Source organism: Protopterus annectens, chromosome 16.part0 (genome assembly GCF_019279795.1).
Source record: "Protopterus annectens isolate FY-2018-M chromosome 16.part0, PAN1.0, whole genome shotgun sequence".
Taxonomy (NCBI): Eukaryota; Metazoa; Chordata; order Ceratodontiformes; family Protopteridae; genus Protopterus; species Protopterus annectens.
In genome coordinates, this window is record NC_056750.1 from 368,591,586 (window position 1) to 368,610,759 (window position 19,174).

At 37.8% G+C, this 19,174-nt stretch overlaps 1 protein-coding gene across 1 annotated transcript in view; it reads left to right on the plus strand.

The window, feature by feature from the left end:
* The window catches only part of LOC122790598, a 530,756-nt gene that overhangs the window by 24,410 nt on the left and 487,172 nt on the right, over positions 1 to 19,174 (plus strand). The window contains exon 2 of the mRNA XM_044058125.1: positions 3,059 to 3,284. Coding sequence (XP_043914060.1) covers positions 3,059 to 3,284 — 226 coding nt within the window. The remainder of the gene's footprint in view (positions 1 to 3,058; positions 3,285 to 19,174) is intronic.

The window sequence follows — 19,174 nt, forward strand, 5'->3', positions numbered from 1 at the left end:
GGCCTCACTCCACAAGGGCTACAGCCACTACCACAGCTTTCTTACGAGGAGTGGCTACCAAGGACATTATAGAGGCTGCTACTTGGACCTCCGTGCATACATTTGCCAAGCATTACAATTTACCTCTATACTCTAGATCCCGAGCAGGTTTTGCCACTGCTGTTTTGCAAGGGATCCTAACTACACCATAATCTCTACTCTTTCCTCCTCCCCTAGTTTAGCTATGGTATTCTACCCATTTGTAAGGACTGCAGATGCATCCTTGAAGGACATAGTACAGTTTTGTACCTACCATAAATGTAGATGTCCGATAGGAATGCATCTGCAGTCAGGATTACCCACCCACCTTCCCCCCCCAAGCTAGCTGAAGGTTGGCAAATACCCTAGGAGTACCTCAGAGGGGATCTATTATGGTGTATTTGTTTGTATATATGTACATACATGCTTATTTTATGTGTTTGCTCTCTACTATCTGGAAACTTTGGCATTTATCCAAATTTAGCCATCCAAGAGGGCACCTGGCATCTGGGGCAAGAAACACTGAGGAAAATGGCGTCGGCTGATGCTTTTATACCCGAAGAACTGCCGCAATGACGTCGGGTGAAGTGCGACACCAGCCAAAGCCAGACCCAGACTTTGGAATCCAGCCGACCAAAGGGCTGCCTGACGACAGGACAACCCATTTGTAAGGACTGCAGATGCATTCCTATCGGACATCTACATTTATGGTAGGTACAAAACTGTACTTTCTTTCCTTCTGATTTTTTTGTTTTCAGTCCAGTGTTATGAGTACCCCCTGCTTGGTAGTTGTTAGTATCTTGGGAACTTTCTAGAGAAAACAGTTTGTTCCAAGATAGTATAGTTGGAGGTATTCAGCATTGCCTCTTCCTCTTGTGTAGCCAACTCGAATCCAACTCCTCCATGAAATTGTTCTTTTATTTACATTCTGTTGCTTTTAATTTTAAGTTTGCTATTTAAATTTTACTGAGTCTAAAGCTGAAATAAATTGCTCAGATGTTTTTAGAATGTTCTGCATTTAATACAGTGTTGTGGGATCTTGTCAGAGAGCATACCAAAATATGCATGGCAAAACTGCTAGATTTTTCACTGATTTTATTTTCTGATCTTTATAAGAGTAAATGGGAAGATTCATTTAATGATAAATTGTGCTATGCCATAAAGCGTTTGAAATGGACACGCTATGCAGTCTCTGTTTGACTATCATATAACTAATTTTTGAACACAATCTTGGTAGCAGAGGATTTCTAAGATTCTGTCCAGGACAGCTGTGCCAAAAATGTTGAGCTTGTGGAATCAAATGGGCCTCATTATGTAATTTAAAATGGAAGTTACAGAAAATGATGACGATTATTTTATTTGTCACTAAAAATAGAGTTTTTGTGGATTCCGTCTTTCAGACAGTGCAATAATATTTTTGTCTACATGACAGGTTATGGCGCTGCTTGTTTGTATGTGGCGTGGCAGTTGCCTCTATCTGCATGTCAGGATTTTGTCGCTCAGCATAACGTTATATAAAATCTTCTGAAGTGCTGTTTAGTAGGGACCACTGTTTGTTATACTGAAACTAGTAGCTCAGCAGTCTGTCTGGCAGTTGGTGTAATCAGAATTTCATTTAACTTTTTAATACAGTTGTGCCTTAAGTAGTTGCAGACTTTTTCTTCAGTTGCCTATTAATTCCAGATCAGCTTTTAATGTTAATTAGCTAGTGTTGTATAATGCATTATTCAGACTCTGTGGCCATAATATATGTAATATTCTGCTTATTATTTCTGGCTGTGTGGGAAGAGCAACTGAATCCAAAAAGAAAATTTCTGCACAGAAGGACCGACCACCTGGTGCCACGCAGATTGAATCCATTTGGATCCTATCCATAACATTTGTGATCTGCATTCAACTAGCTATCTTTAACACTGGATTGATTATTTATTTATTTATTTAACATTTATTAAATGAGAAAGTCCGACTTGGAACAAAGCCAATTTTCAGCAGAGGCCCGGGGAGAAATGCTCCAGATGCATGTATTTGTAATGTGGGAGGAAACCGGAGCACACAGAGGAAACCCACACAAATGCAGGGGCGACATGCAGACTCCAAAGAAGGCACCCTAACCAAGAATCGAACCGGAGAACCTCTTGCTGTGAGGCGACAACACTACCGCTGCACCACTGCGCTAGATTAGTTTGCTATGTAGAGATTAGACTGGGTAGCTGTTCCTGACTCTGCCATCCGTAAGGGAGGGTGGTGGTGACAGGGATCCATGTTATTTTGTCAAAAGTTTTGAATGTCAAGAGATGACACCAACATCCAAGACATCAAAATTGAAAATGCAGCAGCATAGTAGTGAACAGGAAGCCAACTGTGGGAGATCACAGTACAGCAGAGACCAGGGAACACATCCTTTACCTGCAGTCGTGTAGTGTTAGTGTGTATGTATGTGTGTGTGTGTGTGTATATATATATATATATATATATATATATATATATATATATAAAATTAATAGGGAGTCTGTTTTTGAAGTTTTGGGCATCAGTGGTGTCACTTGACGTTCAAATGTGTTCATTGTAATTAAATAGCTCCGGTGACAGTGTGCTCATAGTTCACTCAACACTTATGAGCTTTTCAGGAGCCGTAATTAAGAACTGGAGATGTGGGATATTGTTTAAGGAGTCAGTAGCACTATAGTTAGGATACATATTTAAGCAAAAACATTCACGTTTAATATCTCATTATTGCAGGGAGTAGGGTTTATAATAGTAAAAATAAAACTTAACTTCCCTTTACATTTGTGAGGACTGTAAAGAAACAAGGGGAGCAGCTAAATGCCAAGGAACACAGAGGATGGATGTGCAGTGCCCAGAGAGCCCAAAATCTTATTAAAAAAACACAGACATTAAAAAAAAAAGTGAAGACCTGTGCATACCAGCTATATAATGTATACTTTATTATGTGTTCCTTGACCTCTTCATTTCTCTTGATGATCAGCTATTTAATAGTTTTAGTTTGTGCTAACCAAGTCTCTCTTACTTTGCCTTTCAGGGCTGGAGGTGGACGTTTTTTATTTGTGCCATTCCAGGATTTATTGTGAGTGCTGTTATCCTACTTACTGTCCAGGAGCCTCTTCGTGTAGGGACTGGTCGGGGTGACTTGCGAACTGCAGTCTCATCCAATTTCTCTTTCAAGCAGAAGCTTGCAAAGATTTTGAATCCTTTTTTGAGTCCCTCTCTGCTTTTGTTATGCTTAGCTGGATCCATCAGAAATGCAGGTATCCGACAGTTTGTTTATAATAATTGAGTAGTCTTACCACAAAATGTGATATTTGTTCATCTGTTTTATTTTGCTACTTAGTCATTAAATGTCGTTAAGCCTTCAAGAAACTAGGCGGATTGGGAGCACTTTAGGTGCAGGGGGGGGTGTCGCTGCAAAAACAAGACTTTGCAATTAAGTTTTTCAATCAAAAGTGATTGTATGAAATGTGCTTTCAGTCTGTGCTTTCATTCAAATTTGTTCAGTCATCAGTGATTCAATGAAGTATTTTTAAGTCAAAATAACTACATATGTATACTGATGCTTCACTTTTAGTGTATTGTTTTTAGCTACAGTCTGGCTGCTTGACTAATGCAGACATTTCCAGAGTAATGGCAAATTAGCAACCAAGTTAGTCAGACTTTTTATTTGAGTGGTGATTTTTTATAACACCATCTTTATTAAATCTCCACTAAAACAGTGAAACAAGTGCATATACTATGGTTGGTTTACTTTTATGTTAATATAACATTTTTCTTGCAGTATACACATTTCCTTTTAACAATTGTCATCAACTCTGACATATTACATACATTGTTAAATTTCTTCCTTCCCTTAAATCTCACTCCTTCTCCTGAACATTATGCATGTATGCATTGTTCCCAAATATTCCATGTTACATGCATGTCATTTACTGTTTATTTGTCTAAGGATCTCATCTCAATTTCGTTAATCTCCTTTGCAATAGTCAGAACTTCAGTTTACATTTGGTTTAGATTTTAATTTCCATTTTCTAGTAATTGCTTTTTTGGCAGCCAGTAGCATTAAGTTTATTAAGGCTTTAGTATGTCAAGGCAATTAAGAGCACATTTCCCATCTCAAAGAAATTATTTCTGTAGTTACAACAGTTTGCTCCATTCTTTAAAGTCCTGATGTGTTCATATTGTTAGCATCCGTTGTATGAAATTTATTGGCATTTGTAGGCCAGATGGAAGCTCCTTGTTCATCTTTGAAAGCCAAACTTTATCAAACGATCCTTGCAAGATGTTTTTAATGTTTTTTGGTTCATGCCAGGGTACGTCCTTTGTCCTTCTCTGCTGTCAACCTTTAGGGCTTCATATGTGCTGTCAGCCATTACCACCTCTATGGCATTTCTGCACCATATGTGGATGCATGGTTTCCATGCAGTATCATTCAGGCAACCCACTATGGATCAGGCAGCCCGCTACAGATATATTTTATTTTTTCCAACTGAGTGTTGGTGTTCACCGTGGAGGTGCACAGGACTAGATTACAGAGAACAGGGAAAGTGGTAGGTAGGGGCTTCTATTTTGGGTTACTGAAATTTGTGGACACAGTTGCAGGGAAGGCTGTGTTGTGGAGAGAGAGTGATCACTTTCTTTTGTAAAATTAAATTGGTTCCATAAAGACTAGAGTAGATTGCAGAGTAGCTGGGGAGGGTGTAAATGTGGGATGATGTGGAAAGGGAGGGTGTGGGAGGCAAGTAGTTTGTATGAAATAATGATAGTTTTAGAAGGAGAGAAAGGTAGATAGTAAATGTGAGAAGAAAGATGTTGAATACAAGAGGCATAGCTGTGTGGTGTAGAATGGTAGAAGGCCAGTGCCGGTAGACATTCATAGTCATTTGTCAGAACAGCTCCCTTCTATGTAACACATTAGTCCATTTCCCACATCTGGAGTTGCATTTCACCTTTTCCAGTATAAAAAAGACAGGCTTATTAAAATCAGGGCACATCTCCACGTGTCTGTTTTAATAGCATAAATATGCTGATAAATCCTTACTCTGAGACCTTTCTCAGTTTTTCCTATATAAAATACAGCACAGGATAAACAGGTTGCTACATATACCACTCCCTTGGTGGTGCAATTGTACCATACTTTGCAAGAAAAATATCAATAGGTTTATCTCCTTTATAACATAAAAGTGCTTGTATTAATAAACCTACATTGTTTGCTTACCCCACACTTAACATGCCAAGGGAACTATTTTATTTTCAATCATGAGCGTCTTTGAGTCAAAAAGCTGTTTCAAATTATAGCTGTATTTAAAAACAGCCCTTGAAAACGACTTGATCTGATGTCAATTTTCATTCTGTCCTCAACCTATGGGTTTGGATCCGATCCCTCAGATTTGACTCTTCTGTTGCAAAAGCTCATGGCAACCAAAAAACTCTTTAGCTTCTCCCTTACCCATTATGTACCAACCCCAAGTATCTCAGATCTTGTTTGCCGCTATATGCAAAAGACGTAGTGACTGTGCTCTCGAACAGAAAAGTCTTTAGATTTCATAACCTTATCTCCTTAATAGTTAAAACCTTTAAGTTATGAGGTTCTTGTCCTTCCCTTACCTTCCACTTGACACTATTGCAGTCCCCCCCGGTTGTAATATATTCTGTCCCTTTACTTCCTTTCTTACATTTTTGTACCTTGAATACTATTGTTAGTATTCCTAGCGTATACTTCCCATAGCTAGCAATTTTCATTTCCTCTCTCTGTAAAAAAAGAAAGAAAAAAAACCTTTAAAAATATATACATTTTTCTGGTTGAATATCTGATATTTTTCTTGCTAGTGTTTAAAATGGCAGAAGATGAGAAAAGCCTAGCTGGGTTTAAAAAAATGTCTAAAGTGCGGACATAAAATTCCAGTTTCTCATGTCCACACATTCTGTGTGCACTGTTTAGGACCACTGCACCTTCAAGAGGACTACTCCATTTGTCATGCCTTTAATTCTAGACCCTTGGTTGAATGCAAAAACAAGTTGATTTTAAAAGAGTTGCTCCCTTCTTTCGTTGGTGAGGCATTATCTGAAGCTCTGTCCCTCGAGAAATCAGAAGACTAAATTTTCTTCCCCAAACTCCTTTTTTTTCATTAAAGCCTTTGGAGAAGTCCATGACAAGGCCTGTTTCAGATCAGACTTCCCCTTTGGATCCTAGAAAGAAAATATCTAAGCTATCGGATCAGACTTCAACCTCAGATCTGAAGGTAAAGAAAAGAAATTAATCGGATCTGACCTCATCATCGGATGCAAAAATAGAGGAGCAAAGATTAGTCGGATCAGACTTCCTCGGGTCCGACAGAAAGCATCTGATTCAGCTTCCAGTACCATTTACCTCCCAAGGACCAGATACTCTCCTTCAGTGGACCCAGTTCCTCAATGGTTCCTTTCCCCTTTTTGGAGAGACCTAGCTTCTCTTTGATAGTATCCACTCGTTCTTCCAAGAGTCTAATGGAAGATGATTTGGAGAGATTGGTGAGAAGAATTCTCTTGGCACAGAGCCTGACATGTGGCTCCTCGGCTCGTATCCCTTTGGGTCAGGTGGTCTGATCTTCCACTACAACCCTCTACCAGTTCCTCCTCTGATTCCTTCAAGTTGTCCAGCCTTGTGTGCCTCAGATCAGAAGATTCCCTTATCCTCAGATCCAAGATTTGCTCTGAGCACTTCAGTTCAGGCAGATCTGGAGAGCTGTTGGAGCCGAGGCTACCCTGTCAGATCCAAGGTGTTGGAGTTGACTCCAAAGTTGTTGGAGCCATCTCTGTGCCTAGGAGCCTTGGCAAGTGTTGGTTCGGCTCTGGCTTCTGCCGTGTGTGTGTGTGAGGGGAGCTTGTTCTCAGAGCAGGGAGGGACCACAATCCAGAAGCTTGCCTTTTTGGATCCAAGGTCTTCTCCTTCGCTGGGTAAGTCTGCCTTTGAGGCCATGGCAAGATTGTTGTCTGCCTCAGCAACATAGACTGTTCCTACCCACTCGGAACTTCAGTCTGCAGCCTTGATGTCTCTCCAGTTGGAGTCTCACCCATCTTTCCCACAGGGACAGCTGGTACCAAAACCCCAGGATTCCCAGCAGGGTGCTCTGATGGCTTCTGATACCTCCCCAGAACATCCCACTGAGGAGGTCCCTAAGAAGAAAACCTGCAGAGGAAGCACTTAGAGTCCCCAGAGCAGTCAATCACAGAAGACACTGACTTTGATGAAGGTGAAGGGTCCCCACGGTCACCTCCTGAAGATGTCTCATTTGGAGATGTTTTTAAAATCCTGAAACAGAGAGGTGGCTGGATGCCCATCAACCTTTCTTCCAAGGAGTCTGTGTTCCTGGAAGCTTTTGGTACTGGGCCGTCACCCCTTTTGGGGTAAATTGTGATGTCATCACCAGCAAAGACTGACTGACAGGAATGAGTAGTCCCACCAACTGGGTCAATTGGCCAATCAGCTTTCGAATTGCTCAAACTTCTCCACCTCTTCTCCGGTCCTCACACTGCATATTTGGCTGCCCTTCCAAATCCATACAAACAAACTAATAAACAAAAAGAATGGAATAAGTGCCCAAATACAAACAAATAACCAAAAAATAAGGCACTGGAGGGTTCACCAGGTAGCAAACCAACTTTAACGAACACACAAAAAACAAAAAAAAAAGCGCCTTAAACTGGACCACAGCGTTTTCGTCAGCAACTTCATAAGATGAGTATAACAACAAAAATGAGTCCTTTATATATATATATATATATATATATATATGTATATGTGTATATATATATATATATATATATATATATATATATATATATATATATATATATATATATAGTCCTTAATAGGTCCATTAAGTAACCAATCCACAATTAAAGACATATTGACAAACTAAAAATGTTTAAAAGGTGTCATGGGAAACATTGCATGCACATCCTGTCTGAATAGAACTACCATTTAGTACAAGTGTAAAAATAATAAATAATACTTTAGCTAGATATGGGATGTAAATCCACATTAAATACATTTAAAAACATTAAAAAACATTTAAAACTTTCATACAAAAAATACTGATAAAAGCAAACAATAGTAAATCTGCAAAAGCCTGCTGTGCAGAGATCTTAATGAAACCGTGATATCTAGTGGCCAAATGTTTTAGAGCAATGATAAAACTGCAGCTCTTAATTTTAAGACTGGTTTCAAAGTAACTGTCATTTAAACCAGGGTGTTTGTTTGCTTCTAACACCAACTACCAGTACAACTCTCTGTACTCCACGTGTGTCTCCCAGGGACCACCCCTGGGATCAATTGGTAGTACCTCAATCACAAAAAAATAAAAATCTCTTCTTGAACAGTATAAGGTGTGTTCATAAAAAGCATTGTTTAAGTTCATCTTTTTTAGATCATACCTGTGCTCCAACATTCTGGATTTTGTTTGTGCGCATCAGTAGAATGACATCTGATGATACTGATTTTTTAAATGAAAGTAATTATCTTTTTGAGTTGTTCAAAGCTAGGGGTTACCCAGAATCATTACTTACAGAGGTGCTTGAAGAAGTGTCTGCAGCTAGAAAAACTAAGTTTGCCCCTATTTTTGGCAATGACACTGTGGATCTGAGCAGTACCCATTCAACAAAGGCTAATGCAGAGAATGCGTACAACAGTGCTTTGGTATTAACCTATGATGGAGAAGCTAGAATGGTCATAAGTATTACAGAGGATGAATGGAGTAGGTTTTCTAGTACTTCTGACTTGCAATATATTTTTAATAGACCCCTTAAATGTGTATATAGAAAAGAGCACACTATTAAAAACATTCTGGAGAGTGGGCCTAGCAAGGTTGGTAATTATAATCCCAGTAAAAGGGGTACACAAGTGTGGGAGCTGTACCCAATGCCCATGCTTTTTGAAAGCCAGAAATAGATCTATTTAAACCTTAGGTTTTGCCAACTGTAATACAAATGGCTGACTTATTTAGCCTTATGTGGGAACTGTGAGGCATTTTACATTGGCAAAACTGAAATAAAATTAAAATCCAGAATGTTGGAACACAGGTATGATATAAAAAAGATGAACTTAAACAATGCTTTATATAAACACACCTTAGACTGTTCAAGAAGAGATTTTTATTTTTTTGTGATTGAGGTACTACCAATTGATCCCAGGGGTGGTCCCTGGGAGACACGCTTGGAGTACAGAGAGTTGTACTGGCAGTTGGTGTTAGAAGCAAACACCCTGGTTTAAATGACATGGTTTCTTTGAAACCAGTCTTAGAATTAAGAGCTGCTAAACTTTGAGTTTTATCATTGCTCTAAAACTTTTGGCCAGTAGATGTCCTTGTTTCATTAAAATATCTACACAGCGGGCTTTTACAGATTTACTATTGTTTGCTTTTATCAGTATTTTTTATATGAAAGTTTTAAATGTTTAATATTTTTAATGTTTTTAAATGTATTTCATGTGAATTTGCATCCCATATCTAGCTAAAGTATTATTTATTATTTTTACACTTGTACTGAATGGTAGTTCTATTCAGACAGGATTTGCATGCATTGTTTCCTATGACACCTTTTAAACATTTTAGTTTGTTAATATATCTTTAATTGTGGATTGGTTACTTAATGGACCTATTAAGGACTATATATAAAGGCACACCACGGCAATAAGAAGCTGACCTTTTATTTCTCAAAAAGAAAATAAAATACACTTGTAAAAACAAAGAAACGTTTCAAACCAGTAAGTGCTTTCACATATATGTTCATAGGTTACTTCATACCAGTAAGTACTTTCACATTTCAAAGAATGCTTCATCAGACTATTCAAACACCAACAGAAACTGCATATAAAAGCATCATTCAATTAACTATTCAACCAATCTGCATTGTGATCTCATTATGCAGGAACGAGCACTAATATGTATAAACTAACTATGTGGTCACATAAATTAATAAAGAGGCAAACATTTCATAAAATCTTTTTAAATGTGTACACAAAAAAATGCTGTTGTCAATAATATTAAAAATCTGTTAAGTTGAAAACTATTGAAAGTGTATATATGTAACAGTAAGAAAAATTAAGAATATATATATATATATATATATATATATATATGTCTCTTTGGTATCAAATTTTATTTATGAAAAAAAGGGGGTTACTATAGAATTGCTTCATCTACATCAAACCATCATAATCTCCATATATATATATATATATCTCATATTAGTTGATATGAGATGGCTACCAGATAAAAATAAACTAATATATCAATTTTGGCTGATAAAAAAATATATGTATATACAATAAACGTCTAAGAGAACATGACCATCTATATATAAATCCATAGAAGAATATATAAAATATATTGTATAAAATGTAAAATATGAAAAAAACTAAATAAACAAATTCCATATAACTGAACAGTGTATACATGGCACTTAAATGCTTGAAGCCCTATTAAAATAATGCTCTGGCCAAACATGTCATAGATAATGGTATGACACACAAATTTAAGTTTATGGCCTTAGAATTGATACATCAAGACACTAGGCTAAGTGATTATAAAAACTATACTGAGCAAAGAGAAAGTCGATGAATCATGAGGCTGCCGGCAGATAAAGCCCCCGGTTTAAATGACAGAATTTCTTTGAAACCCTTCCTGAGTGCTAGGGGCTTCAAGCATTGACGTGCCATGTATACATAAATAAAATTTGATACCAAAGAGACATATATATATTCTTAATTGTTTTTACTGTTACATATATACACTTACATATATATGCAGTTTCTGTTGGTGTTTGAATAGTCTGATGAAGCATTCTTTGAAATGTGAAAGTGCTTACTGATCTGAAATGTTTCTTTGTTGTTACAAGTGTATTTTCTTTTCTTTTTGAGAAATAAAAGGTCAGCTTCTTATTGCCGTGGTGTGCCTCAGTGAGTTTCATCAATTGGACTTTGTGCTTTTGCTCTTCGGAGGCACCTTGCCTTTGCTGGTTGATTTGATACAGGAATTATATATAAAGGACTCCTCTTTTTTTTTTTTTTTTTGGTATGCTCAACTGATGAAGTTGCTGACAAAAACACTGGGGTCCAGTTTAATGCGTTTTTTTTTTTTTGTTTTTTGTGTGTTCATTAAAGTTGGGTTTGCTACCTGGTGAACCCTCCAGTGCCTTATTTTTTGGTGGTTTGTATTTGGGCACTTTTTTTCCATTCTTTTTGTTTATTAGTTTGTTTTTATGGATTTGGAACGAAAGCCAGATATGCAGTGTGAGGACCGGAGAAGAGGTGGAGAAGTTGGGGAAATTCGAAAGTTGATTGGCCAATTGACCCAATTGGTGGGACTACTCACTCCTGTCAGTCTATCTTTGCTGGTGATGGCATCACAACTTACTTTGCCTGGAAATCAGGAAGTAAATCAGAATTCAGACAGCAGAAATGGCCAGGATGAACAGACTGAGGTAAATGACCTTGCTGGGACTGGTTTTGCTACTATTGGTAACAGAAATGGCAGTTTGGATGATTTCCCCAATGTTTTTAAGTCTCAACCAACTGAAAGTCAAAATGGAAGTGGAAAAACTGTTCAACAAGAAGGGCTTAATAAGGGACTTGGACACAGCAACACAAACAATAGCCAAGGTACTAAGAGACTTTTTATAGACATTTTAGACCGTAAATTTATTTTTGTGGGTGATATTCCTAGTTACAACAATAACAATGACTCTTATGTAAAAAGTCTTGAAAAACTGGACATGTGGTTAACTAAATACAAAATGTATGAGATTGACAACGATTATTTAAAACAGTGTTTGCATTTAAATATAGTCCCTACGGGACTCAGGGTATGTAAATATCCTAATAATGTTTATAATGGTACTGATTTTCACAAAGATTTAACAGCAGCTTTTGACAGATGTAGATTTGATATTATGAAAGCCATTATTAGAAACAATGAGAATGAGATGCAAAAACTCTATGAACTTGTAGAGCATACCAACAATAAAACTGTGAGTGATTTGTTGTTTACTGTTGAAAGTGAAAAAACAAATACCATGAATTATTGAAGGATATAGTTTGAAATGCAAGGATGTGCATGTCAGAAAAATGAAAAAAAAAAAGAAAGGAATGTTAATGAGCAGAAAGATAATGTACAATACCCCAAACCAAAGCAGTTTAGTAAGTACGACATTCACAATGAAAGTTTGATGCATATTGAGGGGTATAATGGGCAACAAGTGGATGAGAATTTAAACTTACATGACCCTTTAGAATATCCTTCCCCCAGGAGGTCCGAGAGGTTGAGGAAGAAAGGCCCAGTGAATTACAGATAAAATGCGTGGGCAGGACCGAGGGGGACATACCAAAGATAGATAGCGAATTTAGAATAATTAAAAATGGTCCAAGATACACTTTTAATGGTTTTAATATTTTTAACTATAGTGATACTAATATTGAAAAAAGTAATTTTAACTTGTTTTTAAAAGGTTTTTCTTTTATTCCAAGAACTAAGACTATTTTCAAGCTACTAGTTGATTTTAAGTTGTTTGTACGTAAGAAAAACTTGGAATTGTTTTTTAACGGCCAATTTAAGCCCAACACAGACCAACACAATAAAAGCACCTTCAGCCCACCCTTGCATCCACAATTTAGGAATTTTGAAAACATGGTAGAGAATAAACTGCGTCAAGCAGTAGCTAACAATAAGGTGTTTTCCAACCTAAGTAAGGAAGAAAGGAATGTTCTAGAGGAATGTAGAAACAATAAAAACCTGAGGGTGATGAAACCAGATAAAGGTGGGGAATATTGTGTTGATGGACAAAATAGTATACGAGGAGAAAATGATGGATATCCTGGGGGATGATAAGCAATATGTAAAGGTGTCACTAAATGAAGTGAATATAGCATACAAAAAATACAGTTATGCCTTAATAATTTACTATTAGAAGGACTTATTGATAGTGACACATACAATTTCTTACATGTAGATAAACCCAGAGTTCCATCTATTTTTGGTATCCCCAAGGTTCATAAGGATATAGACAACCCACATTTAAGGCCAATTGTTTCGGCAGAAGGCTCAGTAACTGCCCCTTTAGCAAAATATGTGGATTCAAAAGTGAAAAAAAATAGCTATGGGGGGTGAAAATGTGTTAAAAGATTCTTAGGACTTGAAGAAACTAAATTCTGGCCTTTATTCAGATAGTTTGCTTTTTATTTCTGTGGATGTGGTTGATTTGTTTTCTTCTATCCCTCATGATACTGGTTTAGAATGGTTGGAAGAAGTTTTATTCGTCAGTAAGGACATTACTTATAATGACTGTCGAGTGTGTCTAATATTGATGGATGTGATTTTAAAGAACAATTTTATTATTTTTTTTGAGGGTGAATTTTTTAAACAGCTAAGAGGTGTAGCTATGGGGGCCCATTGTGCCCCCAACGTATGCTAACATCATATTATCTTATTGGGGAAAGAAATATGTTTTTAATAGTGATTTTATTAAGTGTTGGAGCTTTTTTGGTCGGTTTTTGGATGATATTTGTTTTGGAGAGAGACGGTGGACAAGTTCTTGAAATTTTTTTTAGATATTTATCAAATTCTATTGAATTATTAAGATTTACATATGTAATGGATCAAGATGAAATGAGATACCTGGATGTCTGCTTAAATAAAATTAATGGTAGTTTTAAAACCAGGGTGTATAGAAAAATTATATTTTCAAATTCATACCTGTATTATACTAGTGCACACCCTTACCACCAGAAGAAAGGGGTGATGAAAGGCCGGTTTGTGCGCATCAGTAGAATAACATCTGATAATGATTTTTTAAATGGAAGTAAATATCTTTTTGAGTTGTTCAAAGCTAGGGGTTACCCAGAATCATTACTTACGGAGGTGCTTTAAGTGTCTGCAGCTAGGAAAACTAAGTTTGCCCCTATTTTTGGCAATGACACTGTGGATCTGAGCAGTGCCCAGTCAACAAAGGCTAATGCAGAGAATGCGTACAACAGTGCTTTGGTACTAACCTATGATGGAGAAGCTAGAATGGTCAGAAGGATTGTAGAGGATGAATGGAGTAGGTTTGCTAGTACTTCTGACTTGCAATATATTTTTAATAGACCACTTAAATGTGTATATAGAAAAGGGCGCACTATTAACATTCTGGAGAATGGGCCTAGCAAGGCTGGTAATTATAATCCCAGTAAAAGGGGTACACAAGTGTGGGAGCTGTACCCAATGCCCCTATGTTAAAACAGGGGATACATGCTTTTTGAAAGCCAGAAATAGAACTATTAAAACCATAAGTTTTGCCAACTATAATACACATGGTTTGATTTATTTAGCCTTATGTGGGAACTGTGAGGCATTTTACATTGGCAAAACTGAAAGAAAATTAAAATCCAGAATGTATGAGCACAGGTATGATATAAAAAAGATGAACTTAAACAATGCTTTTTATAAACACACCTTAGACTGTTCAAGAAGAGATTTTTATTTTTTTGTGATTGAGGTACTACCAATTGATCCCAGGGGTGGTCCCTGGGAGACACGCTTGGAGTACAGAGAGTTGTACTGGCAGTTGATGTTAGAAGCAAACAAACACCCTGGTTTAAATGACATGATTTCCAAAAAGTGTATAGTCATCCCCTTTGGCAAAAACAAAGTGCCCACAAATTACCACATAGGTGGTAATCCATTAAGTACAGAAGAAGTAATTAGGGACCTGGGGACCCAAGTTGATAGCAATCTCTCATTTGACAACCACGTGGCCAAAGTGGTTAGAAAAACATTTTATATAGCCCACCTAATCATGAAGGTATTCACATCTAGATCAGGGGACGTCATCGTGCCTCTTTACTCATCCCTCATCAGGCCCATAATTGAGTACAATGCCCCTTTTGGGATGTACCTTACCAGACACCTGCAGCAACTGGAAAGACCCCAAAAGTACCTCACCAAGAGGATCAAAGGGCTCAAACAGATGCCATATGCTGCCCGGTTAAAGAAACTCCAGCTCTACTCAGTGGCATACCGCCTGTTCAGAGGCGATCTGTGCCTGACGTATAAAGCCATGTCCAACCCAGAATTAATGGACATGCTGCACCTCAGAAAATCCAAATCCCATCGAGCCACGCTCGAGAGACTTGAACCTCAGCACTGAAATAAATAGGACATGCTGGAGGGACAGATTCATAACCCAGAGGCTCCCTTCATTCTGGAATAAAATCCTAGTCCAGGTTAGGCAGAGTCCCTCATTGACTCTCTTCAAGAGGAATCTTGATGAGTGGATGGGAGATCGTAGGTTTACCCCGGGTATCACTTCTGTGTCACTGTTAGACAGAGGCACAGTATACTAACCTCGAAAAAGGGCATAGCAAAATAAATTTAAAATGGGTGGCGAAAGCCAAACACATTCTGGCTAGGCTTATAAATGCCCTAGGGCAGATAGCCTAGTATGAACCTATGAACCAGTCTTAAAATTACCAGCTGCTAAACTTTGATTTTTTTTTTGTATCATTGCTCTAAAATGTTTGGCCAGTAGATGTCACTGTTTCATTAAGATCGCTACACAGCAGGCTTTTACAGATTTACTATTGTTTGCTTTTATCAGTATTTTTTATATGAAGGTTTTAAATGTTTTTAATGTTTTTAAATGTATTTAATGTGAATTTACATCCCATACCTAGCTAAGGTATTATTTATTATTTTTACACTTGTACTGAATGGTAGATTCAGACAGGATCTACATGCATTGTTTCCTATGACACCTTTTAAACATTTTAGTTTAATATGTCTTTAATTGTGGATTGGTTACTTACTGGACCTACTAAGGACTTTATATAAAGGACTCATTTTTGTTGGTATGCTCATCTGATGAAGTTGCTGACGAAAACGCTGTGGTCCAGTTTAAGGCGTTTTGTTGTTTTTTGTGTGTTCATTAAAGTTGGTTTGCTTACCTGGTGAACCCTCCAGTGCATTATTTTTTGGTTATTTGTTTGTATTTGGGCACTTTTTTCCATTTTTTTTGTTTATAAATTTGGTTCCCTTCCTTTGGCCTCACTTACTTCTTGAACCTTGGATTCTGGATCCGACTCCAGACCTCCTGTCTCACCCGACAGGAATGATCCATCCAGATATTCCAAACCTCAGGCTGACCACCTGGCTTCTCCAATTCCATTAATAGCCAGACAACATATGCTGTCTTCCCCTGGCTGACAAATACTTTATATTCCCATAAACCCTGTACGCGTAAACTCTACTCCAGTAAATGGAGAAGGTTTATTTACTGGGCACATCAAATTAATGTTGGTCTGTTTTCAGCTCTCATGCATAACATCCTTGAATTTTTAGCTCTACTTTTTAAAGAAGGCGCGAGTTCCTCGGCAGTTAAGGTCCAATTAGCAGCAATATTGAATTTTCACATTGGATTTGAAGGTTATTCTGTTGCCTCTGATAAGCTCTGCAGAGCCTTTTTGTGAGGCACTCTTCTTTTAAAGTCTCCTTTTAAAGACCCTACTCCCCCAATGGACCTGAATTTAGTACTGCATGCTCATACCCAACCCCCCCCCTTTGAACCAGCAGCCAAGTGTGTCCTTAAAAATCTTTCCTGGAAGGCAATATTTCTAGTAGCAATTACGTCTGCCAGAAGAATTTCAGACAGCCAAGCTTTGTCTTCAAAATAACCTTACTTGATCTTTCACAAGGACGGAGTCATGTTGTGAACCAGTTCTCCCTTTCTCCCTAAGGTGGAGTCTAATATAAATCAGTGCATTAATTTGCCAGTATTCTTTCCTAAATTTGCTAACAAGGGTGAATACATGTTACATGTATTAAATGTTCACAGACAATTAAATTTTTACCTACATAGAACAAAAAACATCAAGAAAACTGACCAATTATTTGTTTCATTTTCAGAAATAAAATTGCGGAAAGCAGTTGCCAAAGTAGCTTTAGCCAGATGGCTGACTGACTGTATTTCTTTCATGTACAACAGATTGGGCATTACCTTATCGAAACCATTACAGGCTCATTTAACTAGAGCCAATGCAACTTCTTCAGTGTTCCATTCTAGAGCCGTCCATGGAAGACATATTTGTGGCAGCAACTTGGCCTACTCCCCATACCTTTGTTACTCGTTACAAATTGAATCTGGTCTCCAAAGGTAGGGTATCACTTGGTTCAGTGGAGCTTAGGAATATTCTTCCGTGAGTCCACCCAGGAGTTTAGGTAGCTGGGGAGCTTTTGCAATGGCTGTAGGATCCAAGGGAGTCGGATCCAAACCCATAAACTGAGGAAGAGTAAAAATGGACAACACAGGTAGATCATTATGGTGAGTACATAACATCTTTTTTTCCTTTGAGTGCGAGATAAACAGGTATCAGGAGTAGCTGTGGGGGGGGGTGCAATATAGCAGCTCTTTGCAGACTACCATGGCTTCAGAAAACATCCAAAGACAACAACTTGCAGGGACTTTTATGTCTATAGAAGTTAAACCTACAATACTGCTTTGCAAAGATCGGTACAGTTGTACTGCCAAGGGAGTGGTATAATCTGGAATTGTTGTGACAAACATCCCTCTGTCTCAACTCTTGCACTTCCCCTTTATAAAGTGATTCTATTAGTCTTATAAATTGGGCTGGGAAACCAAATCTTTCTAAAGTTCTGGAAAATTCAATTAACCTCTGTTGAATGCTTTCTCAGCATCGATGGATTAGACTCTAAATTAGCTCCCTCAGTTAAGATCAGTGGTTTGACAGTGTTGACAGAAGTCTGCCTCTCTTGTGTAAATCCTTTGTGATCTCAGTGTATCATGTCTGGTAACCATGAGGCCACTCTGTTTACCAGTATAGTAATGAAAAGCTTATGATCAGCATAAAGTATCAAGATATGTCAGTAAGATGCTGTTTTTAAGGTAGGGGTCTCCAACTGACGGTCCATGGGGCACATGACACTTTAAGAATGATTTCCGGACTTCCCGGAGAGTCCTGCTTGCAACTACATGTGCATGCATATTAACATCATTTTAAAAAAGAAGTTACGCAGTAGTACAAGTTAGCAGTACTCTTTTTTTTTTTTTTTTTTTTTTTTTTTTTTCCAGTATTGTGTCATAAAGTATTCATGGAAAAGTCATCTTCCTGTTTGAATGTCATGATTGCTTGTAAATATTCTTATGGAGCTATATGTGAGTGTGCCTGCATGCGTGTGGCAGATCAGTCAACTGTCTGGAATTTCACAAAATACCATGATTGTTGCCTCATTTTTGGTCTGTTCCACATAAAATTTGTACTATTCTGACAAATCATTGAGGATTGTAGTCATTAAAATAATGAGATAGAGTGGGGATAGGAGGTTAAGATTTTCATCAGATCTGATCTTGACTCATTTCCTTAAAAGGAACAGACAGCATTTTTCACTTTTTTTTGTCAAGTCTGATGCAACTCTATGCAGGAATAGTTACCCTTAAAGGACAAGCAGTACTCTGCCTTTCTGAAACTTAGCATTTACTTCCAGATTTGTACAGTCTGGCTTATATGAACTACTACGGAGAAAAAATGTCACATTCTTTCTTTCTTCATTACTTAATACTGATATCTAAATTTCAGCAGTAGCATTACTTATCTTAATGAGTTTTGCATCTTAATAAATTTAATTCCAAGTCCTAAAATTTAAGCACAGTCTATTTGCAGGTTGGTCATAACTTCCCAAAACTCTAGGCTGCTCCAGTAGTGTAGTGTAGTAAAGCCTAGATTACGGCCCTGCTGACCTGGGTTCGATTAGCAGCTCGAGTGACTGACAGAGTAGCAGGGAAGAGATGGGTGCGCCCATCCGAGATGGAAGGACACTCATTAATATGCTCCCTAAGAGGAGATGTGGTCCAAAGAGGGAAGTTGACCTCAGACACAGTCCGTGAGAGTTGGGGGGTGGGAAAATGGAATGGGTAGAGCATAACCCCCCCAAACAGAAACACAAACATGCTGACCCCCCAGGATGCATTTAGGATACAGTACTGGCCTCAGCAAGGAGTAAGTCTTGGGGGTAGGGGAATAGCTGGTAGATCTGGGGTGGTTATGGGGCACTGGGGGTCGACTGGAGAAGATCAAATCTGGTAGGATCAAAAAATAAATAAATTACCAAAGCCCTAGTACTTC